This window comes from Eutrigla gurnardus, assembly GCF_963514095.1.
Source record: "Eutrigla gurnardus genome assembly, chromosome: 9".
NCBI lineage: Eukaryota > Metazoa > Chordata > Actinopteri > Perciformes > Triglidae > Eutrigla > Eutrigla gurnardus.
In genome coordinates, this window is record NC_139923.1 from 17,901,349 (window position 1) to 17,927,824 (window position 26,476).

At 40.1% G+C, this 26,476-nt stretch overlaps 2 protein-coding genes across 5 annotated transcripts; one reads left to right on the forward strand and one right to left on the reverse strand.

The window, feature by feature from the left end:
• Positions 1 to 2,330: 2,330 nt before the first annotated feature.
• Positions 2,331 to 3,600, forward strand: LOC311018505 (beta-1,3-galactosyl-O-glycosyl-glycoprotein beta-1,6-N-acetylglucosaminyltransferase 3-like; the record flags this gene model as incomplete). Its single annotated transcript, XM_084017503.1, has 1 exon — positions 2,331 to 3,600. One exon carries the CDS (start codon positions 2,331 to 2,333, stop codon positions 3,591 to 3,593), a length of 1,263 nt encoding a protein of 420 aa, XP_083873629.1. The 3' UTR covers positions 3,594 to 3,600.
• A 475-nt stretch (positions 3,601 to 4,075) lies between these two features.
• Positions 4,076 to 13,646, reverse strand: bnip2 (BCL2 interacting protein 2; the record flags this gene model as incomplete). 4 transcript variants are annotated; one of them, XM_084018580.1, is made up of 12 exons in its annotated part: positions 12,627 to 13,645; positions 10,417 to 10,512; positions 10,206 to 10,276; positions 9,628 to 9,804; positions 8,107 to 8,289; positions 7,817 to 7,919; positions 7,603 to 7,734; positions 7,396 to 7,482; positions 7,205 to 7,303; positions 6,336 to 6,371; positions 5,746 to 5,773; positions 4,076 to 4,810 (listed from the first exon to the last, which is right to left on the reverse strand). In XM_084018580.1, the coding sequence occupies exons 1-11, from the start codon at positions 12,992 to 12,994 to the stop codon at positions 5,761 to 5,763; spliced, it is 1,365 nt and encodes a 454-aa protein (XP_083874706.1). In that variant the 5' UTR covers positions 12,995 to 13,645. The 4 variants fall into 4 exon arrangements, with proteins under 4 accessions (XP_083874706.1, XP_083874704.1, XP_083874705.1 ...); XM_084018578.1 differs by lacking the exon at positions 5,746 to 5,773 and having other exon boundaries at positions 12,627 to 13,646; XM_084018579.1 differs by lacking the exons at positions 5,746 to 5,773; positions 6,336 to 6,371.
• Positions 13,647 to 26,476: the final 12,830 nt, after the last annotated feature.

Consider the following 26,476-nt stretch of genomic DNA (forward strand, 5'->3'; position numbering starts at 1 on the left):
CACTGCATGGCTCTCCCACCATATTTAAGACATGCTGGCCCACAAATCATTATTTTACACGGAGAACCGTCGAGTGAGGGTCTGGTTTCACCAAATGAACTGTTCACCTTCAAACTCCAATAGTTTCACTGATTTGTGGACTTGGGACGATGTTTAAGGTTCTAAGGCTATGAATCAACAAGTATAACACTAAAATAAATATAAAAGTTGTCTTACCATCAAGGTCCAGGTCCAAAACAAGGCCCAGGGGATCCTCCGGGAGCCATCGATCCCAGTGGGCCATCGTCGTCGTCGTCGCCGGTCTCTTCTTCCAAACAGTAGCTCGTTGACGATCCTCTACGACTGGTTTTACAAAAAGATATCGATATCGATTGTTTTTCTCAAGCGCTTTAAACTTTTCACAGGTTGGGTCAACTCTCAGTTTATCCAAGTAGTGTGTAGTCCAAGTGCAAAAAGAGAACGCCAAATGGTGCACAGCGCTTTTATACCTGCTCGAATAATTCGGTTTCCATGACAATTAGTGATGCGCGTGCGTGCGTGTGCTCTAGCAAGTCCGAACAGCGATTTTTTTCTCATATTTGTCAAATGTATGTTAATTTTATTGTATTGTTTCGTCATTAATTGTTCAGGACACTGTGACAGGACACCAAGCATCTTCTGCCTCGTCATGAAATAACGTTTCTACTTCCTGTCCTCCATATCCCTTTGTTCACAAGTCAGTAAAAAAAAGAATTCACTCCCTCTCAGTGGCGTCAATTCAGCCAAAGCTAAGGAATGGCAAGGTTACTAGTCACATGACTTAACTACAGTATCAATCAATATACATGCCCAGCAAATAATCATAACAAAGTGACAAGTCTGCTATGTAGCTTATCTGTGTGGTTAGGAAAATTTGAACTTTTTCAAATGCAGTCTCACTCACATTCTAACATAACACTTAACTACGTACGTTAATCAATCATTTCAGTCAAATGCGCCGTTATGCATCCAGCGGCAGGGTTATGTAATTGCAACAATATCACGTGAACATACCAGGTCAACTATCTAGAGAAATCGATTGTGTTGTTCTGATTTTCACTTGTAGTTAATTTATATGTATTAAATAATAGATTAATCAATACAAATTGACACAGAGTAATTCCATAAATGTATTAAAAAAAAGAATATTTACATTTTCCCCTGGAGCCAAGGTGTGGCAGCTGCCATACCTTGCCATACTCAATTGACGCCCCTGATCTAACGTATGATATGGAGTGAAATTAAATGTGTGCGAGTCATCAAAACTATAATAGTTCTTCTCACGTTTACTTCCTACAATCTGACATCTGTATCGCTCCAGTCTCCAGAATGTGCGTACCGGTACGCATGCCTCAGAGTTTGCTTACGGGTACGCACACTTTCCCGTCAAGTTTGGTTTTTATAGATCACAACCTTTGCGTGGAAAGTGGCGTACGCACGTTTCCAGCCCCGTTTTGTGCGTACGCAAGCTTTATAAATGAGGCCCCAGGTCGTTAATTTATGACTCCTAGAGGGGAGGAAGAGATGAGGTGTCATCTTTTACCCCGAGCAGGGCTCTCAGTAAAACAAAGGTGTTGAATCAGTTTCCAGTTGTGTTTAGGTGCCTCAAAGTCTGGTGTCTCTGAAGGTCTGTGTCCTCCAGACCTTCGGAGATGCGTGGAGATCCGAGAATCGTGGAGCTGTTGCTGGAAGACCCGTGGAAGCCGGTAAATGATGTCCTAGAGCCCTAGACTCCAGCTACCGGACCATCTCAGTCATGAGGAAGACGCTTCAAAGTACAATCAAAAAAATAAAGGGAACACTAAAACAACATAATGTAACTGCAAGTCAATCATATTTCTAAGATATCAGCCTGTCCAATTAGGAAGCAGCACTGATTGGGAATCAATTTCACCTGCTGTTGTGCAAATGGAACAGACCACAGGTGGAAACGAGTGGCAATTAGCAAGCCATCCCTATAAAGGAATGGTTCTGCAGGTGGTGACAACAGACCATTTCTCTGTTCTCGGCCTTTCTGGCAGATGTTTTTTCTGTTTTGAATCTTGGAAGTGTTTGCACCACTAGAGGTAGCATGAGGCGGATCCATCCAGCTCCATCAAACAAAGAAGTAGGAAGGAAAAGGACCTAATCCCGTCCGATCAACAATAGTCAGGAAATTCCTTCCACACATTGACACGCCTACTGAAGGGGGCTGATTCATGTGTTCCTGACATTAAGCCATGCCTCACTGGTACTGAAACCGAAACTTTAACAAGCAAGTTCGCTTGTGTTAAAGCAAGGACATGAGTTATTCAAGGTTGTTGAAGAGCCGGATGTTGAGGAACCCCTCTCTCATCCTCGTGGGTATGTTCCTTTCTTTTGTCCTTTGGGAAACTGCATGGAACTGGCAGTCGTTGCCTGATCTCAGAATACCACAGCAGTTCTCTATTGACCTGCCTGGCTGCTCAGCCATCGTCAGTGGAAACGCAGAGGGCAAGCATGATGCATTGAATGTGCTTCTGTCATCCAAGAAAAGACAAAGTCTTTTGTCTGAGGATTTCTACCTTAATTTGACAAAGGACTGCACATCTTACATTGAAAAGAGAGGTTTCATAACAGAGCCTTTCAGTGAGGAGGAAAAGGATTTTCCCATCGCCTACTCCATGGTGATCCATGACAAGATTGAGATGTTTGAGCGACTTCTACGAGCTGTTTATACTCCTCAGAACATATACTGTGTACACGTGGACCAGAAATCCTCTACAGAATTTCAGAAGGCTGTTGAGGCAATTGTTTCCTGCATTCCTAATGTCTTTGTAGCCGGTAAATTAGAACGAGTGGTCTATGCCTCGTGGTCCCGTGTGCAGGCAGATTTGAACTGCATGAAAGATCTGTTGAACTCGCACGTCCGGTGGAGGTACCTGCTTAACACCTGCGGGACAGACTTCCCCATCAAAACCAATGGAGAGATGGTTCAGGCACTGAAGGCCCTCAATGGGAGAAACAGCATGGAGTCCGAGGCCACAAATGACTACAAGAAAGGCCGTTGGCTGTATCATTACAACGTAACGAACACTATCACCAAGACAGATGTGAGGAAAACCCCCCCACCCATTAGCAGCCCTATGTTCACAGGAAATGCTTATTTTGTGGTCACGAGAGCCTTTGTGGAACACGTGATGCAGGACAGAGAGGTTCAGCAGCTTCTGGAGTGGGAGAGGGACACGTACAGCCCCGACGAGCACTTGTGGGCCACTCTGCAGAGAATGCCCTCTGTTCCTGGATCAGTGCCTTCCAACGGCAAGTATGACGCGTCGGACATGCAATCCCTCGCTCGTGTGGTGAAGTGGAGCTACTTAGCAGGAGATATCGAAGCCGGAGCCCCGTACAATCCGTGCACCGGTGCTTACAGAAGATCAGTCTGTGTGTACGGAGCAGGTGAACTCCCGTGGCTCCTGAGACAACATCATCTCTTTGCAAATAAGTTTGATCCTGAGGTTGATGATGTTTCCATTAGATGCATGGAGTCAGTTCTACGCATCAAAGCTTTAAGACATGACTCACTGTTAACAGATCAATACTCCACCATTTTGTAAAGTGTGGAATCATTTGAAATCTAACGTATTTTACATCAAGTTCATAATTAGGACAGGTAAATATTATTGAAACTATAACAATAACATGTGTATAAAAAACGATTTTATACTGAAATATATATTTTATTTTCAAAATATTTAATATTACTAACTTTTAATGGGATGTTTTATATTATGTGGCTTTAAATGTCAGTAAATTGCTATGATCTATAATTTCTAATTGTCCGTTTGTCATTAGATATTCTTTTCATGGGATGTTTTATATTATGTGGCTTTTAGTGTCAGTAATTCTTCATGATCCATAATTTGTAATTGTCCATATTTATATTATTGTCAAGATTTTGTTACGGATCTTGCTTCCTTTGATTTCTGTGAAATTTGTATTTGTGATGCCATCTAGTGGATTTTAAGTGTAAGACATGTACAAGCAATTTGGTGACAAAATTGGCACTAAATGGAATAAAAACAACCAAACAAAACAATCATGTGGATCCATGACTTTACTTGGAGGAAATGTTACATTAAGACCTACATCTTTGCTTCAGATATTTGCTCTCACAAATGTTCTCCCTCCACAAGTCAGAGAGCACATTCAAGTGAGGGGCAAAAGATACAACTTTATTTTCCCCAGGCAGGATTTTGATAGAGAACATCAACAGTGAACAGTGAAAAAGGTGCTGTCAAAACTTGTTCTGTGAAATGCCAGTCCATGGGTCAGAGACCTAAAATGCAGTTTAAAATCAGAGCAACCATAAAAATATATTAATTTATCTCCTTTGTCACCTTTTGAATATAAATATATATTTAGATGTAATAAAGCAGAACATGCATCAACTATTTGTAACAGAGTGCCTTAAATAACGTGTAGATACACCAGTAATTAGAGAACACCAATAAGCTAAGTTTGACATGATATATCGGCAGTAAATAATAATAATAATAAAAAAAAGACATTAAAAACATTTCAGTCAGCATGTGAAAAAACGTTGAAGACGCAGCTGTGAAAAGTTCCACAGTGTAACAGGCAGCATAGTTTCAAAAAGGCACTTTCTTTATGCAAAGAGCTAAATCTTCAGTCACGTTGCCCAGAACATAAATATAAGAGCGGCTGCTGGAAACAAACGTCCTCCTCTCCTCCACATCTGCAGCGCCAGCAGGGTCACTCTGGAACAGCAGCAGCTGCGACCTCCACTTTGCCGTGCGCGTCCTGGTCGATTCTGCAGACAAATTCAACAGTTGTCAGTGATGGCTTGTCATTTAACAGCGGGAAGATGACTGATAATCAAAGTTACAACACACTATTACACCGCCCATCGACAATTTTCACACAATCACATCCTGGAATGTGAGTGTTGCGTTTGCACCTTTATGGACTTACCCGACTCATGTTCAGCATACAAACAAATGCCTATTATCAATAGATATTTCTACTGGAAGCACTTTAAATATCCAGGAAATACACACCACCAATATAAGTTGTGTAATTTTGTTACTTCCCTTGAAACCTTGCAAGACAAATGCACTTATGTACACTTGTAGTCTGTACTGCAGAAGATCAAAATCCATGTTAGGGCACAGATCACTTTCATCATCCCCAGAACACACTGCAAATAGTTGTATTATTATTATTATCAACCCACATAATGAGTGCAACCTTTGTGCTTGAAATATGCCATTTAGTTGAGGCTGTAAGCTAGAACTCCATGGCAATGTGAGGGTTTTAGTGCGTTCATCTTGCAAGTTTGTCAATCCACTTAGAAACACCAAAGTGCAGCCAATCGTGGCAGAGTTTCATACAAAATACATCCTCTCTGCAATCCCATAGTTATTCCAGTTCTCTAACATGCCACGATGTTTATCTGCAGATAAATAGCCTCACACTCACTACCCGTCAGTATTGCACAGCATATTTCTGTGTGACTGAGGAAGGCTGACAAACGTGTGCAGCAGTTACTAAACATCAGGAGGGAGTGGGTATGCAGTGAGTCATGCAAAGAGAGCTGTGAGAGTGAATAAGCCGAGTGTTCGGAGTTATTGGGGGGAACCATGTGAGGACACGGTTACAGTGCAACCAGAAAACCACAGTGACTAAGACAAGCTACTTCCTTGTAGTTCAACACCAGTCAAGATGTACAAACACGAACAGACTTACCCAACATTAAGCACATCAAATTCTAAACCTGGTTTTTGAAAAATAAAAAGACACATGCAAATAAGTGTCCCGACTTTAATATCAGAAAGCAGGAATTCATTTACCTCAAAACTATTTCAACTTGTTCCTGACATTGATCAATAATTCAGCAGTTCGTTGGAGACTGTGGGTTTAAAATGGGCTACAAAAAAGGTACATGGTGTGTTTTAACCACATACCGATATTCCAGACCAGATACATAGCTGATATTATTTTGAGGCAATAAATAGAGAAAAAATTTGAAATTAACTTCACAGAATTGGCTCAGAAATGGGATCATTAGTTAAACAATCACCAAGCCACCTGCTTTTGGAAACCAATCAAACAGCCTCCTCTATCTGCTTTTAACAGAATGTCCTTCATCTCCTGTGAGGAAAATGTGGGACATTTGGGGAGGAAAGTTGTTGGTTTTGGCGAGAAGGTGATAGAAAATCATCCAACTACAAAACACGCAGAATGACGTGTGTTGGATCATTTCGTTGTTAGTTTTGTAAAATGCAAAAAAAAGAAAAAAAAATGCTGAGACTGACCCTGGGTGAAAGTGCATATACCTTTTATGGCTTTTCCTATTTTTTTCGTCGTCAAACCTTAAGAGGGGGCAGGGAAACGGGGTTAAAGAAAGGAGAATTACACAGCCAACAGCAACTAGACATCCAAAAGAGCAAAAACATTCGATAAGATGAGGTGTATTTTAAGTCTTGTCAAAAGCCACGTGGATACAAGACCTCACCTCAGTTTAAGCCACATAAAAGGAGGAATACAGCATGAGCAATTTGCCAGCACGAGCTCAAGAGTTTGGCAAAGGTTAACACAAGGACATGACAAATGTTCTCTTAAATAGCCGCTCTCATTTTGGAACATTCCTAACTTTTGCCTGGTAATATTAGGGCTCTGGATGAAGCTGAATTGTGCAAAATTACAAGTGAGTCAGACTCATAAACACCGACACAGTGGCCAGCCACACAGGAAAGGCATAATGTTGCTGTAGCACCACCTACAGATGAAATGTACCCTCATGTTTGCAGGTTATGTCTATGCACAAACTTTCATAGAATACCTGCTAGAATTTGGGAACAAATTAGAGGAAAAACCGGAAGAGCATTTTCTGTTGAATTATAATTTGTACCACATTTGGTGGGGATTGGAGGAAATCTCACGAAAGGAGGAAATGGAAGGTGAACTCTACTGATGTAGTTCATTTATTTGCTGATCCAAAAACCGTCCTGATATTGAACATAATATTATGTGAATGCATTCACAATTGTTGGAATTGACCGTGAACACCTTTTCATCACTCATGTGTAAAACCAGGGTCAAATGAACATTTTGTGATATGGCCGAGGATATATATTTATTAGCTTGCACACGCCTACATTTTGACTTTTAACAGGACAGTTGTGTTTGGGTGGAGCATACTTACTGTTTGATACATTCTGGTATGGACACGTACTCCATTGGGACCAGTTCTGCAAGGTCTGTCAAGCTGAACACATACTTGATTTTCTGACTAAATTTGGAGCTGTGGAAAGAAACAGCAGATGTCAGAATCTAAAAGGTTAGCAGGGAAGAGCTTAATATCATTATTCTAGCGACCTTTAACATTAGAGTTACCTTATGAAAGGTTTTGTGAGTGCGAGCAGGGTGCGAATAAACCAAGAGGGATGGACAATTATCAAAGACTTCAAGTTCTTCCGTAACCTGTACAAAAAAGTGAGAGAAGCCGTCAACGACGTTACCAGGTTTCACAAATAATGGTGTTCTTGGGATTCACCTCAAGCTTTTAAAATGACTTTGAGTGCAGTGGCCACTCAGACTCACCTCCTATCAATCTGCTGATAACACTTTCTGAGCCAGCCCACGGTTGGCATCTTTTTCCGAGAGGTTGCCCCATTCAAATACACAATCATATAGTTCTCGGCAACCAAAAGCTCCAGCGTGCCGATGACATACCTACAGGAAACGGGGGACTTCCATTAGAGCGGGATCGAAAACGTTCGCTCACAAGGCCACGGGAAATCCAATACACACTCACTTGAATAAATTGTCCATGATGTATCTGTAATTTGGTTGACTGCTTTCAGGCATGAAGCACACAGCGAACACAATTATGGCATTCAGACCGTCTCCATAGTAACCTGCAGTGAAGGATCAAACGTGACGAATTGAGGTTTCCTCATCACATCACTATATGCATTGCAAAATATATTTCATATTTTTGACACTGACTGGTAAACTCATGTCAAACACCACAATGTAATATAGCTTGTTCATCAAGAAACATATGACTGTATTTATGCCAACGTTCAGAATGTAATGCCTGACCTCCATGGCTGATAACCCTCTTGTAAGGTTCGATGGCCTTCATGTCCACTCTGTGTTCCTGGTCTCCGATGCGAAACACCCGCCAGCGCCGACCCTCCTCCCTCTCCTCCGAGGCGGAGTACTCCTGGACCGACTCCACACCCTTCTGTAGGAGCTCAGTGGTCTTCGGCTTGGGGAGATCATCTAAAAAGAGGGGAGGCATGTTAACCCAAAGCTTGGAAGCTACATCCCATGTGTGTGAGGGATCTCTAATGTCATCAAATCAGATCTATTTTGATCAAAATATATATATTTTTATTTCTGGACAGCATGCTTTCTCTTGAATCAACACCAACAATCACATCTCAACTTCGCTGTCTCCATGTAACTAAACTCCATTTCCTGGTTGAAAAACCCTACTATTGTTCCCTGCATGAGAAATCAATGTGTTGAACAAACACTGCTGAAATTCCAGAGCACTTGTGTGCCTCGTTTGTAGGATGTTTAGAAAGCTGCTCGAATCGTCTAATTGTGCATATCAATGTCTAATTACATGCATCATGTAGACATCAAACAATGATCGTATGTCATGCAACAAGCAGAATCAAATTTAAGTGAATAGCGGAACATCGATGATCATGAAGATCCGTGTGAGCGGCCCATTTCCAGAATATACCAAATCAAACACGTTGAGCTGTTTCTTCCTTAGAACACTGATCCACATACAGATTTCAAATGGAAATGACTGGGAAGACCTTTATGAAATCATAAGATTGAATTACTATGATACCAAATGGAATGTGTCTCCAAGTAAAGGCTAAATTCAGCAGGCAGACATTTTAATTTCTTCATTTATTGTGTCATTTCCTGTGATATTGTGAAATTTTTAAATGGTTGATATAAGACAACTGCAGCAGAACTGTGTAGCTTGAACCACTTCGTCTTTGCCTTTAAGTTTGGCGACTGATTGTTTCCTCAAACGTAGAAGAATTTCAAGAAAAGGGAATGATGACATGCACAAAAACATCAACTGAAAATGTGTACAAAGCACGAAACTTCCCTATGATTTGTTAAAACAACTGAGGTCAGAACATGATCTGGACAATAGGAGTTGATTGACTGATGGTTGGCAGAACAAAATGGGGGCTGTCCAAGAGACCTTACCATAAGGAAGAGAGAAACCTGTTGCTGGCTTGTAGCCAATTTCCAGGCTGAGAATGGAAACAATTCTTCCGAGTGAAAAAGAGGAAGGCAGCGGTGTGGAAACACAAAAACAACAAAGCACATTAACTACACTTAAGGCGGTCTGCTGCCTCCCCAAACCTGTACAATCAAGAGAGGAAAATACCAATGGATCCAGGAACCTGGAAACCAAAAACTGGTATGCTTCTGTGTTTCAAACCAACACATCAACGCAATAAGGGTAAATCCCTTCATAAATGTATTCCATAACTGTAGACTTCATCTGGGTTCACTTTGGAAGCATCTTTGCACCTGTACTGAAACTGTCATCATTGTCACTGCATTATGTAAAGGTCTTACCTTCCCATTCAAACTCATTGCTATTGTCTGAAGGTGTGTCTATTTCGTCGAGGTCCAGCTCTGTACTTTCATCCAGCTCATCAGAGAGAAGAGAACTTTCACTGTGGTCGAGTGTAAGACTGATGTCTGGAGCTGCAAGCTTCTTCTTTGCTTTCTTGCCACGGTCCTTTGCATAGCCTGGGGGAGATGCCAAATCCTCGGTGGTTATACAGTTGGTAAAACTTTTTTTTCTTTTTTTACAAGAGTAGGTTCTGATTAGATGAGAAAACAACTTTCAAGTTCAGCCAAAGCTAAGATGACACTTCTTTTTAGTCAGAGTTACAAAAACCAAGTGGCCTCCACAGCAAGAAGAAAGAAAATACTTTCTGAGAAGAGTTTTGACTTCCAGCTATGCTGATGGTTAACTCAGACTGCTGAGGCCACAGCATTCGTTTCAGCTCAACTTTAAAATGACTTAATTGACTAACAACTCTCTCGACATGCATGAGGGCAAACAAGTTTTAAGAAAGACTTGAAAAAAATGTGAACATGTCCTTTAATATTGTAAAGAAATGTTTGATTTTTTTAAATTTTATTACCAGGATCTATCTCTTCAGATGTTCCTCCAAAAAGTTCATCTTCAAGCTCCTCCTCCTCCTCTGGTAGGGGCCTAATAATGCAAGCAGGGGATCATGCCTTCAGTAGGGTTATGTTTCATGTGGTTTTGAAAACACAAACATGTGATAAAAAGCTGTGATCCATCATCCATAGATGGATAAAGTAGGACGACATTATAGGTATTCACACTACCGTGGAAAGTCCTCATCCTGCCACTCTTCCTTCAGTTCAACTCCTTCCATCCGTAGGCGAGCTTCTGTTGTGGCGACTGACTCTTGGCGCTCCAGGCTTGGAAAGTAAACACAAAATGGTTATGACATCTGTTATGGTTAACAATCTCTAGCTGCTAAAAGGTCCTATTGTACAAAATGATTCCGATCAAGAGCAGGGTCAGCGCAGATTAGAAACACAACCCAAACACATAAAACGTTGTCTGATAGCAGCTGCTTGTGACTTGTACGATCCTCAAAGGATTATGGGGGGAAACGTAGAACAGGAGTGAAAGGTAATTTTTGTTCTTGAGTTAATAAGTCGGCATTAAAAACAAAGTAAGTGGATATGGATAGTGACAGTGATGGAACGCCACAACTTAATGGATACACTTGCGACAAAAAAACAACTTATACAATCAGCAAACATGGGTGGAGAAGTTGGTGTTCTGAATGGAATAGACAATGTGAGGAAATGGAAAAAGTTGATTGGATTTTATGGATTCACTGGACAAAGGATAAAATCTCATTCTTAAAACTGTCTTAGTATATTATTCACATAAGCCCTACTGATGTGTAATGCCCATAATACTTTCCCTCTGGTGGCCAACAGCAGCCTCTAGAGCTAATTAATGTAAACTCGATACTTACTAATCCCAATTTATATATTAATTTGTCTACAGAGGGATTAGTCTAACAAGTTCAGTTGTTAGTGAGAGATTGTGTGTCATGTATTGTCAAATTGTTCATATGTATCGACCAATCAGTTCACAGACAACTTTTTCCACTAACACCCATTATTTAACACTGATTTTAGTTTGAAAAGGCAATTTTTAGCTTCACAGCTGGACATACTGTGTATGACGTGCAACTTTGTTTTTGGGGGGGAAAGGGTCACTTTGGCTTCACTATATGATAAAGGGTAATAACAGCTTTCCATGTGGTGTGGTTAACCCTGGTGTTACTCACCCGATCAGCATTATATCAAGTCAGTGAAAATCGCTTTACATGCCAAGCTCTATGTGCTTCTTAAATACCACCACAACAGTCCTTAAAAGTGAGGTGATTTATGCCTTTTTTGCAAGTTTCAGCTTGCAACTTGCCAATGGCCACATAATCAGATCACTGGCTTCTTGAAAAGCTTACAAGCTTATGTTAGAGGCTTACTTTATAAACCATAAGGCTACTCGCTAATGCTGATCATGGTATCTGTATCTTTGCTGTACAGAGCTCTCTTTGATGCATTAATCACATACACAAGTGTATTTGTGCTCCCAGACACAAAACATTCTGGGCATTTGGTCCTCAACATTTCAAAAAGTTAAGCTTAGTTTGCTCATTCATAGTGCTAATCCCAACGTTATGTCTGAAACCCAACTGAGAGGTAGAGTAGTAGTGCCACAGGAATGTGTTTAAAAAAAAAACAACCTTACAATCAAAGTGTACTGGAGACCAAGCCTTGTGTAAGTGGCATCCATTCAAGAGTGGGAAAGATGAATGACAGTTTCAAAACTATAGTTACAATAGAGCACTCATTTAGTTGAATTAAACTGGAAGGTTTGACCACATTTTTTTTTGTACAGTTTCACCTGTACAATAGCATGCTGTTTAAAATTCAATAAAAGAGAGCAGAGAATTGTTGATTTAGCACTTTGAGTCTGCCTTGTGTATGAAAGGTGCTATACAAATAAAGTTGCCTTGCCTATTTAACTCAGTGGTCATTTTTGCCACCCCAGTCTGGACAAGAGATGAGCATAAACAGGTATTCCTGTTATTGTCTCAACCACAAGTACAGCGTTCAGGAAATAAATGGAAAATCAGCTTCTACTTTTCCTGCTTTCCCAGCTAAGCTACACATACAGGAACTGCATATGGTATGTGAATCATATGACCTGCTCTGTTCGTATGCTAAGAATTCACTTTAACAGTATTGTTCCTTTTTGCTTTCTGTAAGGAAAGGTCCAAATTTGAGGATCAGAAAACAGCGAGGTGTAGCAATTAGCACGCATAGTGGCAATTACACTGGTTAATCTCTGGCCTTTCAAATCCAGTACATTGGCAGTCATCTGGCTCAAGTGGGGGGGGGGGGGGGGGTGGAGAGAACAACATTCTAGAGATTAAACCAGAAACTAGCTAATATTGTTTTTATGTTGCCAACATGTAACACAAACACGTAGACATAACTTTACCGACCTTCCTATGGGTCCAGGTGGTGAGCGTGGATGGGGGAAGCTCTGTGGGGTAGAGCTCCTTGCTCCCGGCTTTTCCTGCTCATTGTCTGGAGTTGACCTGTCCCGTGGCGTGCCTCTTGTTTTGGACGGACTCTCTTGGAGTGCCTCTTCTCCATTTTCAACTGTAGACGCGGTGCTATTCTCTAATTCGTCAAATTCCTCCTCCTCGTCGCCTTCCCCCGACACCCCAGAAGACGAGGGACTGGGCGTCTGAGCGTCTCCCTGCTCCGCATGAGTCCTCCTGGGTGTGACAATATCTGGGCTATTGTTCGCATTTAGATCACTTAGACCCTTCAGCGCCGCTTCACTCTCAATCACATCCGATGCCATGAGCGCTGCCTGCCGCCCTTAGCGCTAGTTAGAGCGGATCGGAACCACCAGAGTCCGACGATGAAAAGTTAACCCACCACTAGTTCACCTAAATCAGTCCCGAGTCAAAACTTTAAAAGTCCGTGGCTAGCGTGCTAGCTCTCGTCCGCTTTGCAAGCTAGCCGAGAGGACTGTTGTCGTTGACAGCTAGCGGTGCCAACTTCCAGCAATCGTGTTAACCAAATAGTGTTAAATATCACACCGAGCGCGTCACCTTTTCTAAATGCGCCACAGTGTGTGAACTATGGACACCAACAAGTATGCTAGCTTCGTGTAAGCAGCAGCGTCGCGCAGTGATCCTACTTATCAATTTCCTTCCTTCCTTCCTCCAAGTCAGAATGTTCTCCTGTGAACGTTAGTCACGCTAGCCTATGTGCTACAGTTGGCTAACTAAGTCGCAGCGAAAGACAAGCTAATGTTGTCCACTAAACGCCGGCATTAATCCAGAAAACCAAGCCAGTTGTCAACTACGACACCGCGTTAGACAACGGATCCATGTAACGTATAAAGTCAATGTCCTCTGATTTGACTAAGCGGGTCCACCGATAAGTATCTCCACTGTGCTCTCTAACAACGCTAACGTTAGCTAAGTAACTGGAGCACTCTGTTGTTACCGCAGACGGCGGTAGTGTGTGTGTGTGTGTGTGTGTGTGTGTGCTATGAAGTTGCCAGTTGTGTTCCCCGCAGGTTAAACTTTGTACCTTCATATCTCAAACACAAAGCACAGAAAGGAATCTCACTAAATGACAATATATTTTGTATCTAGTTGCATTGTTTTAACCATATGAATAAAGACGGTGTTCATTATCGCATATCGTAAATCGGATTCTACCTTATAAAAAAAAAAAACTTATTTTCGGCGTCTCACACGTTGAAACGATCGAAACAACGTTGATGAGACCGCATTTCTCTCCAACTGTAGTTAAATATACGTCATATAATTAGAGTCAGGGATAAGTACATTTAGATAATATATGAGTCTTGTTTCTGACCACTGCTCTGTGGGATATTATCAAACCTGGCACCCCTGCCCCGTGAAATGCCGAAGTGTCACTGCAGACTCTGTTGATATTTGTATTGAAATATTGCTTTTTTCCTACTGGGCTTTTATGGCAGCCGTATCTATGAAAGCAGTGTTTTCCAACAAGTCTAATTTCCATTTTCATTCTGTAAATAAAACAACCTTTTAGTAGGCTACTTATTGTAACAGTTAAATTGTAGTCTTACGTCTGTTACAGTGGAAGTCTAACTACGTTAAGTATTTAAGTGACGTACTTTACATATAGATCTTTTTTATGTATTTTACATGAATATTTTCATATTGTGTTTTTCTATACATTATTCCAGCTTTTGTGCACTCAGTGAGTTTATCAGATGTTACAGATGCACCGATAACAACAATATAACAATATGGAGTACCATGCTATTACATATTGTATCTTTAATATTTATTTGTGTATACAAATATACAGTATATCTTGAAATATGAGCCAGGCCACTGTGATTTCAGCCTTGCATGAAAGAACAGATTGTATATGGACTGTAAAAAGATATGTATTAAGACTATTGCCTAAGAGAGAAAACAGTGATGGCATCTCTTGTCTGTAATGGATTTTCCGATGATTGAGCCTGACTCCAAAGTCATCTGCAATGTGCTTGTAGTTAAGGATCACTGCTAAATAGTTGCAGCACCTCCCTTAGAAAAGAGAAGCAGGTCCCCCTTCTGGAGCCTCGCCTGGGAGGGGAGCCCACTAGCTAAATAATTGATTTAATTGAATAAGTTGGTACACAACTTATGAACACATCATCCATGGAGGAGACAGAGTTTGAAGGCTCAAGGAAAGGCCCGTCCATATGCCTGAGGTAGTCCTAAAACTTGGTGGCATAGGGGTGCATGAGATTTGCCCTGAGATGCTGAGAGCTCAAGACATTTTTGGACTGTCTTGGAGTAGATCGGGGACATTGCCTGTGGAATGGCAGATCAGAGTATCCAGTGAGAGTGCTCCAATTATCGGGGTGTCACACTGCTCAGCCGCCCTATAAAAGTTCATTCTAAGGTGCTGGACTCACCATTAGATGGTGTCTCGTGCCTTGTTGGACTTGGAATTGTCTTGGTCTCGGGCTCTTCTATTGTGATCTGATCAAGTTGTTCCTGTCTGCTGATTTGGGATCAGTTGTATAGAGTGTTGTATGATTTTATCAACATAGTTTATCCTATGTGCATTCAACAGCAGCGCAGCGTCCCTGCTAAATTAAAATCACATAAACCTCTGTGCACTCTAGTCTCTAATATGTGTTCTTTACTGACTATTCCTAATTTTCTATTTTAGTAAACCACATCAGGTTTGGCTCCCCAACAAAGTGATTATCATATGTAACATAAATACTGTATGCAATGATAATCGTGTAATAAAATTGGAATTGATTTGGTGGGCTATATAATTATAACAATATACTAGCATGCATACATGTTAGTATAACCATTAACTAACATAAAATTAAAGAACATATTAAGATTTTAAATTGTTTCATTACATGTAATACAAATTGTGGGTGTTTTATTATACCATTTCCTCCAATAGGTTGATTTTGAAACAGTTACACTTCACGGTCTTGGATTTACCCTCACTGACTAATCTTTGCCACTAGGTGGAGGCAGATACTTATTTATACACTGCAGTCGATGGGAATGCCTTTATTGACAACAATCTGCTGTAATTTAAACCCTTGTGAAGCATAAGCAGGACCAAAGTTGGAGCTGTAATGATGCCATATGTGCAAAATATAATTATAAAATCAAATTTAAGTGACATTTCCAGATGGTTCCAGATGTGTCTCATTATAGTGGCAGGCTGTTTCTATGTAATTCAGGTAAAATGACATGTGTTCCTTGATATTGATATTCTCAAATGAATATGGTCGCAGTCATCCCTCAGGTGTGGCCTTGTCAATAAATAATTTTGGAGAGTGTAGAGCATGTCAGTCTAATGAGTTTTAAAGAGCTTTCAGCAGAACTCACTTCCAAATTAAAAGGAACTGCAACAAATGTGCTATAATTTCTCTTTTGGGGATAGTTCTAATTGCCCTTTAACTAACAGACCTCATGATAAAAAAAGAAAAGAAAAGGCAGCTATAGATATAATATAATGATCCTGCCTGGTTAATACCTCCTCTGTGTGCAGCGGATCATTCAGTGTAATTTCTAATTAACACGTTGCTATTTACTCTGTTGGATCATTAGGCCTCATCACAAAAGGATAATCCAGTCAAATTGAGAGTTTATGCTTCCCTTCCACCTTCCACCATGGTGCTGTTTGCTAATGAGTCATGTTGCAATTATCTAACAAATTAAGACAAATGTTGCCTGTTTAGTCAAGATAAATCTATTGAGCCAGGACTTAGCATTAACACACACATCACAGATAATAAGGTTTTTTTTGTTGTTAATTTATTTCACATTTATACCCCAAATTACACAGAAAATACAAATTGTTAGATTTTGATTAATCATGACATTTGACATCATTTTAAGCTTGTTTTTAGCTCTAAGATGATAAATAATAAGGAACCTTTTTTATTTTATTGAAAAAGACAGTGAAAGAACAGTATTCTGTTATGTTTGTGTTGCATTGTTCATTAGAGTAAATCTCGTCAATACACATTTAAGTGTCATGCGGCATCTATTGTCGTTCATACAGTTCCGCTGTAGCCTTGCAGTTGGTTTAAACAATAAAGTAGTATCGTCTGATGCAGGATGTGTCTCCTTTTTAAAAGAATACAAGAACTCCAGAACGGAGACGCTGTAGCAGACCCCTGCTTGAATGATGAAAGGAGGGACGAACATTGGGATCAGAGATGGAAGCTGTAACCTATTTGTGAAGCAGAGTCATTAGGAGGGTTCTCCAACCAATTTCCATAAGTGGGGTAGCGGAATGTATTTAGGCTACTCGAAGTATATCACTAATGAGAAAAGACAAAAAGGATTCATGTGCATGTTTTATGCAATCTCTTTCTGGGTGTACATGAATAATTATTTATGATTGCAAAGCCTAAAAGGGAGGCAAAAAGATAGCAACTGCAAAGAGACTGGTAAAAAATTTAGAAGGAAGTTAAATGAATATTTAAGGGACGATGAAATATTTAATGGAAACAAATGAGCAAAACATTTAAAACGGCATGATAAATAGTAGTGAGTGCCACTAAAATGACCCTCTTAATTTGTGCCATTTGCCGCAGTAGCCATAAGGTCTCATTCATGCTCATAATGGTGCGAACTGAAGGCTCTGACAAATGTTTCCAACATGCCACTCATTATATGAGGACTTTGTGTCTGTGACCCAGGTCCAACTTCATAGCTGAGAAATATTAGCCTTGATTCCGTGGAGTTTGTATTGTTGCCTCATGACGGACACAATTCATGTTTTATTGGCCTTGAAGTTGAGGTCAGGGTTCAAGAAAAAAACAACAACAACACATAATGACGTGGATTGCAATGAGAGACGTTCTGCATTAGGGTTTATGATGACAACAGTTATTCAGTATCATATTCTATAATACATTTTTCATCAAATTTCACCTAACAACATCGGAGTATGTACCGGCACAGATCATTTGTTTTTCCAAACGCGAAAATGATTAAATCAGCAAACAAATAATTATTCAAGTCAATGAGAACAATTATCTCAAAGACGCCTCTGAGACTTGGATGTGCATACTGAATTGATTAATTATCCTGCTAAAGATAATTGAGTGGAGCTAGGTCTTTGACTGCTTCCTTGCAACATAGTCATGCCTCCATTTTGATCTTGATGAATGTAATTTCCTCTATCAATTATAATAACATTGTCACTGATCACTCTCATTCTGTACGCACACAAAGAGCTGTGTTTTCATTACGCCCTCTACAAAAAAAAATGTCAAAGCTAGAGATCCAGGGATATCATCTTTTGCTGAAACTTCATGAACCATAGGTTTTTCAATACTCTTTATTAAATTGCCAATTAAATGTATTTAAATTGAGCAGTGTCTTGACCCCGAGTTTGTCCATCCAAGTTCAACTTTGTCAGTGACTCTGTGTCACGCCCTTACTAACCCAGAGGCAGACTATTACTTACTTCTGAGCCAGACAGAGATCATTACCTCTGTGAATGATGGCAAGGTAGCCCGAGCCCAACAGCTTTATTTCCCAGCTCAACCCGGCGGACGCAAGCCATCACATCCTGTTAACAATTCCATGGCTCCGCCGTAAAGATAAGCTCTCTCAATCAGCTCCGCCTGCCTCAATCGCCACTGAAGGGTCATCCGTCATCACTACCTGGGACGGGAGCCCTCCATATTCACTTGTGATTGACACCGTTTAGATGATTCAGTCAGAAATCGCTGGGCTGTTTATTTCCCTCTGTGTTCTGTTTTTCCCCGATTAAAGGAGCTCATGTAATATTTATTCTTGGCATCAGTAGAGCCAACGTCATGCGATGAGTCTTTTCACGCTGTGCAAATATCAGTCCGTTTCAATGTGGAGCCTCTCAAATGGCGGGATGAATTAAGGCGTTGACATTTTAATCAGAGGGAACATAAGAAGCCAATTGTCACTGTCAAACCACATGAAGGTCATTCCGGTTGCTAAGGATCTGCTTGCCATAGCATTTAATTGTCACATCTTAATGATTCGTTTACATGTGAAATCAGGTTGATATTTTATGTATAAGCACACATTCTATTCAAGGCCTTTTATTCTATTAACCTGTGCTGTCGTTATTGGATCCTTTCTGAGATAATTCCCTTATGGCTTAGCCTTTGATAAATATGCTTTTAGGTCTATCTAATTAATGCATTCTGCTGTGATTTTCCTCACTTGTCACCCACTCTTTAACCTCATAGCAGAGGAAGAGACTTTTTCTACTCAAATTAAAGGTCCTCTGAGACACTGTACATGTGTGAGCTAATGATGTAGCGTGCACTGTACAACCTGATCTCTTATCTGGAGGGCCTTGTTGAAATGTTTTGAGTAGAAATGTATTACATGACCTCACTATGGATATATTTCAAGCAAACACTAAACAGTTTGAGTTCATTACGTCTGTTCTTAGTAGATAATTCTTACTTTCCCCCCCGTTGATCCCTTCGTGAATACAACCTTTTTTAAAAGATGTATGGTCTGGTATTAAGCAGATATTTTCTTAGTTTTTAGGTTCTCATAATGGTTTGTTGCCATCTTACAGTCGAGAGTGTTTGCTGATTGGTAACAGACTGTAATTCTTTACATGAATATGTTAACTTGAATACAAGGGGGAACATGTAATCAAACAAAGCTATATCCACAGACTAACAAAGCATTGGCCCAGTGTTGAGGCAGCATTTCTGAAGGGACACAGGAGGATAGGCCTCCACTAGCTAAGTCTACCTCTTCCAAATTAATTAAACCAATTCAGCATTTTTAAATGTACTGCTCAATTTCCCCCTTTTACTGCCAGCGTAATTGCAGTTTCCAGCCACGTGACCGAGGGACCATGCATAGGTATAATGAATGGGGCAAGGTGGTGATCAGCACCGACTCTGCCTTTTAGTAACTAAAGTGGCTTAATGAGAGGAAGGCCAGCTGTACTCTTATTACAATAAAATATGTTGCGTAAGCTCTATAAAATATGCTCATAACGCACTCATTAATCGCAGTGAAGCTATGTTAGAAACTCCAATGCTGTTTGATTTATCCAGCTGTCACCTGTTACTGTAAAACGTTACAATGTGAGCAGGAACAAACGGCTTTAAAAAGTCACTATTTGTTGTGTATTTCTATGGTGACGAGGCCCAGGGTGCCTGGTGCTAAAGCAGAGTCAAACAGTAAACGTGGTCTTTATATACAGAGTTCTTGGGTGGTCAGCGTTGAATTCACAACTACAAATACGACAAATGAATGAGCACTTTATTGACTTTTATTCTGATAATCGAGAAAAATCCAAATGGCCACAGTTCACTGTCAGATGCTGTGAGTAATGTTAATTCATGGATTATTTAAGAATATTCTCGAACACCATTATACATATTATAGTTACCTTAGGCTATATTATAGTTACCTGTTTGCCTTTTGGGACCACAACATGCAAATTACCTAATGAAGTCACGCATGTATGCCACCACAGGAATGATGACTCATTTTTTTCACATCCTATTAAAACTGAAGCTATTTCCACCATAACTACTGCATGGATTTGTAGTATTTGTTCATTATTTAGGTTATGTTATTCAGAGTTGCCAGTCAGTTCAGGTAATGTTGTTCATGCGCACTGATAAAATAAGTAATTGAATGCTGCCAACGATAACGGTGCATTTTCCAGTACATCAGGTTCACTGAGGACAAGCATCTTAACTGTAAAGGATGATTATATTAATTAGGAAAAATATACTTTTGACACTTGACTGAGCAATTACACAACTGTCAGCACTTCCATTGTCAAAATGCCAAGAATGTTTCAAAGTCAAAGATTGTCAACCCCTCAGCCAACACGAATCTCTTTGAAGCGGCCTTTTTTATGCACTGTGTCAGAAAAGCCTACCGGTAACTGTCAACGCATGCATCTTACATCCAGTGAGTGATGAGAGAAAGCAAAACTTATAATTACTCTTTCTGTCACTTTTTTATGATAAATGTTTAAGTTACCATCCACACAAAACAATAAATATTGTTCGCGAAAGGCTTCTATTTTCCCCCCGCTCTGGCTTCAAGCCCTCTAAAGAATTTATTCACCATTACAGCCAAACAGTGTAACTACAAAAATACTTTCCTTGTCTTTTAAAAAGATGAAATATTTTCTCTGCTATGTAATTCTCTTCTCTGTATTTCGAGAGCTACTGACCTAAAAGGGTTGATCAAAGACGGTTGGAACTCTACAGCCTGCAGCAACCAATAAATTGGTCCATTCGATGTTTTGCACTGACAAATTATTCTCCAGAGTACTAACATTCTTGGTAGCAACTCAATTAGCAAGAGACAGATGTAGCAAGAATTCACATTTATGTTTCATAGACTTTTCAATATTTTATTATTTCAGTGCATGTTAGCATGGGCCCTTTTATGTCACAGAAATGATAACTATTTGCTAATTCTCACATAAAGTGATAGTTGTTTTGGTGCGCATTCAGATTTGGGCGGGGGTGGTGGGGGGACGACTACATTCTGTATGAATCCCTTTAGGCTTTTACACAATGTTGGAATGGCCTTGAGCGTCCATATGCTTTAAAGTGGCTGTTAAAAGCCAATATTTCTTATTCTCGCTGAGGGGAGACCAGTCCCGCTCACTGTCAATGTAAAGAGAAATGTCGACAAAGGAAAGTGGAAAAATCATACCTAGGAGAAAAATCACTTATTAATGTAACCCTTTGTGAAGTTTATATATTTAAACTTTATGAGTTCAGTTCTTCTCAGTCTATCTCGTGACACGATGGTTGTCTTGTTGATATCTGACTGAAAGACAAGCAAAAGTACATCCCTATTATTACCATTCGTTTGAGCAAACAGTAGAGAAAGAATTACTTCTGTTCTTTATTAATCTGATTCCTCATCTCATATTTGCCTGCAGGTAGAACAGACTATGATGAAAGTACAAGGAAAAAATTGTAGCCTACATTCACTCCCCAAAAAACCCCAAATGATTTGCCATCTACCTGCTATGCACAAGAGAATATAGACTGTCATTAATATGCATGTGTCCCTCTTGTCTGTGTTCGGGTGTTTGATATTAACCCTCAGAAACACTGATGACCTTTTGCACCGAACCATATGGTTAACAGTGAGCGATCTCCCTGCTATTCAAGCATCATTTACCCCAGGAAAGACACGGAAACAGAGAGCGTCAATGGAGATGAGTAAAAGCTTGAAGAATTCAGTTCATAAAAGACATTTTAGATGAAACATAACTATAGGATTATACTTATGTTACGGAAATCAAACATAAGGGAATACCACCTTATGTCATAGGAAATTAATCCATCTCCTGATAATGCATCTCTGCATATAGCCTTTTTCTAAACATGCTGAGCCGTTACATGGGGCGATAGTGCCAAATTACATGGTTTTCTGTTATGCAAATATGAAATGGAGTCACAATAACGGCCTCATCGTCTCACTGTACACTTGTTCAGAACGTCTGAGAATACTAAACCGCATAATTAACTGCCAATGAAATGTTCCCCCGAGTCAGTCTTCTGCTTTATTAACAAGTTGTTTTTAATTGGCCATTTCATTGTAAACCAAATTAGATAAAATGACACGAGCACAGTCATGAAGAATAGGACAGTTCATTGTCTTCTTTAATTATGATAAATTCTATTTCCCTCATCAAAAGTAAAGAATATGAGCGATTAGTATTTGGATATTTTTTCAGCGTATGACCTGTTTATTATCATATGGGAACATGGGTTTTTGTGTATTATGAAAATGCTGATTTGTATTATGTTAGCGCTATTTTTGTCTTCATGGTATTGAGACGTATCTTATATGAATAAGTGCTGATGAAAATTCAATAATATTCAATAGATTTTAAGTTTCTAATGAAGCTAGTTGGAACTAATGTAATTTTAGTTTACATGTTTGTATGTGGACACATTTCACAATTTTAAGGAATTGTGTGTCTACAAATGGTGTAATAAGTGTTTTCACCACTATTGTTTGCTTGTGTGTGAGCGCAGTAATATAGCATAGAGATGATATAGAGGTTCGTATAACTATATTAGACATATAGTTATACGTCTTGCTGCCTGCAACGTATAAATGTACTGAGTGGCATTTAAAACATGATGCAGGGCTCCAACAGTTGCAGAAACATAGTTGCAGCGCAATAATTTGGATCAAAGCAAAAGTAAAAAAACTGAAAGCAAAAGGTGCCCTTTGTGGCACCACATGAACATTTCTCTCAGCGTAGCTTTAAGAAGACAACCAGAGGCTTGACAAGCAGTTGCGAGGACATCAAACAGTTCTTCCTCCTATTGAAGAAATACGAGAGAATCTTTGGTAGTGAGTCTGTCTTTTTGGCTGGCAGAGATTTCACAGTGGGTGTTGCATTAATAGCGGCAGGGAGGCACCAGTGGAGAACTACCTGGATGGCTTTCCTAACCAGAGACATCTCCCAGAATGGATCATTAGCAGTGTGCCAAAGATGGATGGCAACTTTCTGCACGACTTGCTGGCCACCAGTGTAAGAGCAGGGCGCAGGCTCTCCTCTGGTCCCTTGGCCTGCCTGCTGACCTGCTCCTGGGTCTTAGTTAACATTCAGGGGGCCCTGACCTGAAAAGCTGGCTTGGCAGCGGAACCAAGGTCCCATCCTCCCCAAAGAAATTAGAGGTGGTAATCTTTCAGGAACAACTTGCTAACCTTCCCCGGACCATGTAAATGCAATAGACGCAGCTGATTGCCCTGCGTTTTGTTTTGCAGTCCCTCTGTGTCCCCCCGTTCGCTGGCTGTGTCAGGTCATCTCCAATTTATGTGCATTTGACAGCTCCGAGGTGACAAATGATGGCTAGGGCTAAAAGAAGGTTACATTTAAACACAGCGCAGGTCAATGGGGTAGACGGCTGAATGCTAAATCATTGTCAGGGAAACTAATGATACAACATTATACGACAACAGGGCACAGTAAAAGATAAAGTGCAGGATGTCATGCTGATACTATAATCAACCAATGTCTGTTTCAACGGCACATTCATCTTGATTCTGCATAGACATTCACATATTCCAGTCATTTCTGAATGGAAACACTGAGGAATCCAATACAAATAGCCATTTATGTAGCAGGATCCTTTTGTGTGAGAATGTCATGACATTATGTTTCCTGGCTACATTATCCCATGCTGACCCTTTTGTCTTTCTCCCCGTAACTCTATTGGGACTATTCAAAATACACTAAGTTAAGCATTAGAAACAAATATTTAATTCATGGTTTGTAAGATCTGTTACACCTGCTGTAGCAATTTCAAAAACACACAGGAAGTGCGAATAACAAACACAGAAAGAGCCCGGGAACCGAAAGCACGAGTTGTGGCATCTTGACAAGTCTTTAAGTAATTCTTACAAGAACAAACACCCCTAGGCTCACTTGCTTCATTGCTTAAGTCAAAACAGAGAGTACATACAGCCACTGGGCTGCCATCGGAATCAGAGAGGTAGTGCCCAGTCTCTTAATGAGGAATTGGACGTTTTGACTGGTCTTGGAAAGCTGGATTTTAAATGAGAAAAGGCATAATTGTGCAATTCTTTGGATTTATTACTGGTATTGTAATATTACCATTTATTTTACCGTATGAATACACACCAAAAAAATATATGGTCAGTATATCTATGATTTATTTTTTTATTTAAAGGAAAAGACAGCGGGGCAGCTAATAATAACCATTAGTACAACGTAACTCCATGTAGCTGGAGGTTATGTGGACATGGAGTGTCCAGGATCTCAAGGACGGCTCCCACTCCCAGATTAAACAACATTCACTCTCTGTCAGATGCTTAGCTCCCAAAACTGCCATGCCAGAGGAAAATGAGCCCCCACACGACCCTCGCTGTGGATGACAGGATGAAACACAAGACGGTTGTGCCTGAAGGAGACTCGGGATAACGAAATAATCTTTAATCTCTGTCCCTCCGAGGCACTTTCAACACCTGTTATTCTTGATGGCACTGTGAGAGAGGGCAGCTCGCAGATTCATTTTAAGCCTGGTAATTATTACACTAATTATTCACTTTGGTGTGGGGTGATTACCAGTCCTCGTTCAGGTGAATACACGTCCGCTTGCACGCCAGCTGAGGCCGGAGCAGCTCGGTGGAACAGTTGTTCCACTCCCTTTTCCCTTGCAGATATTTGACCTCTTGTCATGTTTGCAATCTGTACGTTGGGGGGAAGGGAGAAAAACAGCCAGAAACTTTTAATTGCTGAACAGAAACAGGAGTGAAAAGCGCAGATTTGACCATCTGTCCAACCCACACCGTCTCTTTAGCAAAGAAACTTCCTGTTTAAACAGGTTGCAGGGTCTCACTGTCCCGTGGCTCTATTTGGGGCATTTCTCATAGCTGTGTTGTTATTATTCTGTCGTCCTACGTAACAACGATACATTATTTCTATTCAATTAATGACGAGCCATAGTATTTTTTCTCCATCAATAATTAATGAGTCAAGATATATTCTTTTCATTTAATGGGATGCATTTATAATCAGAGCTCGGGGGTCCAAAAGCCTTTAAGACAAATATTTCTGTTCTTTGACTAGATTTTATTCAATTAGTAGAAATGCAACATCAAATACTATGCCTCCATTAACAGATCTTTCATGTTAAAAATGAGTGTCATGAATATTCCATCTGTGTTCATATTAAAACAATTATTCTGTCATGCTGTGGAGATACAAGCACCGCATAAGTAATTTCCCCCATATTGTAGAGGTGGTAAGTTTTAGATCTGACAGATATTAACTCTGGGCTGTAATGTTAACATCATCACAGGCTGTTTTAATATGAAACGACTCTTCACATAACCTATTTAAACGTGTACTAAAATGATCAGACGATGAACATTATCAAAAGGATCAATGGAAGTGAAACAAGATAATTTTACCCTTTACGTTTTGGTGCGAGGTGTTTTATGTCTGGATCACCTTCTCTCTAATCATATTTTTTGTTATTGTTGTTGTCAACAGATCCATGAAAAAACAAACCAAATGTTAGATTGTTAAAAAAAAATGTTAAAAACAGGTAATTTGTTTCTTTCATTAAAAAAAGCTAAAACATTTGACTAAAACAGCTAGTTTCTGTATATTTAAAGCAATTGTTTCTCAAATCAATGATCAAAAGCATGTAATATTCTAACTCTTAAACAGAGAAATGTAGGATTGTTACTAATAGTGCTAGTTTACACACTAAGTACAACAAATCTCATACCTAACTCATCCACCTCCTGCTAACCTTGAGGAAATTCAGTGAGGAAGAAAGTTAGAAAGACAGAGTGAAAGTAAATGTAATTCTTTGCCAGCCCTCCTAAAGGTCAGGTTTCATGTCTTAAGGAGCACCGCTGAAATATAAATGCTCTGCAGCAGCATGTCTGCTGATTGCTCTACTCTCTAGGCAATGTCAATTTTGTGAAAGTACTTGCAGATTAAGTCGGCAGGACGTCAAGGGCCCTTGTAGAAACTGCTGTCTTGTCTTAGCGAAGGGTCCGAAAGCCCTTGTCTATTACTGGAGACACCCCAAGGACAGATGTTTTAGGCTTAGGGGGGTGATGGAGAATAATAGCACATTAGATTCCTAATGTCTGTCGGATGCAGGACTCGGGGGAGACAGAACTCCTGGGTAATCCAAATTCATCTCTCTCTTTCGCTCTGCTTCTCTCTCTCATTTCCTCCTTTCTTTCGTCTCTTTCTTCGCTCTAACCCCAGAGTTGGGTTCTCTCCGCCTCTTGAGGTGCTG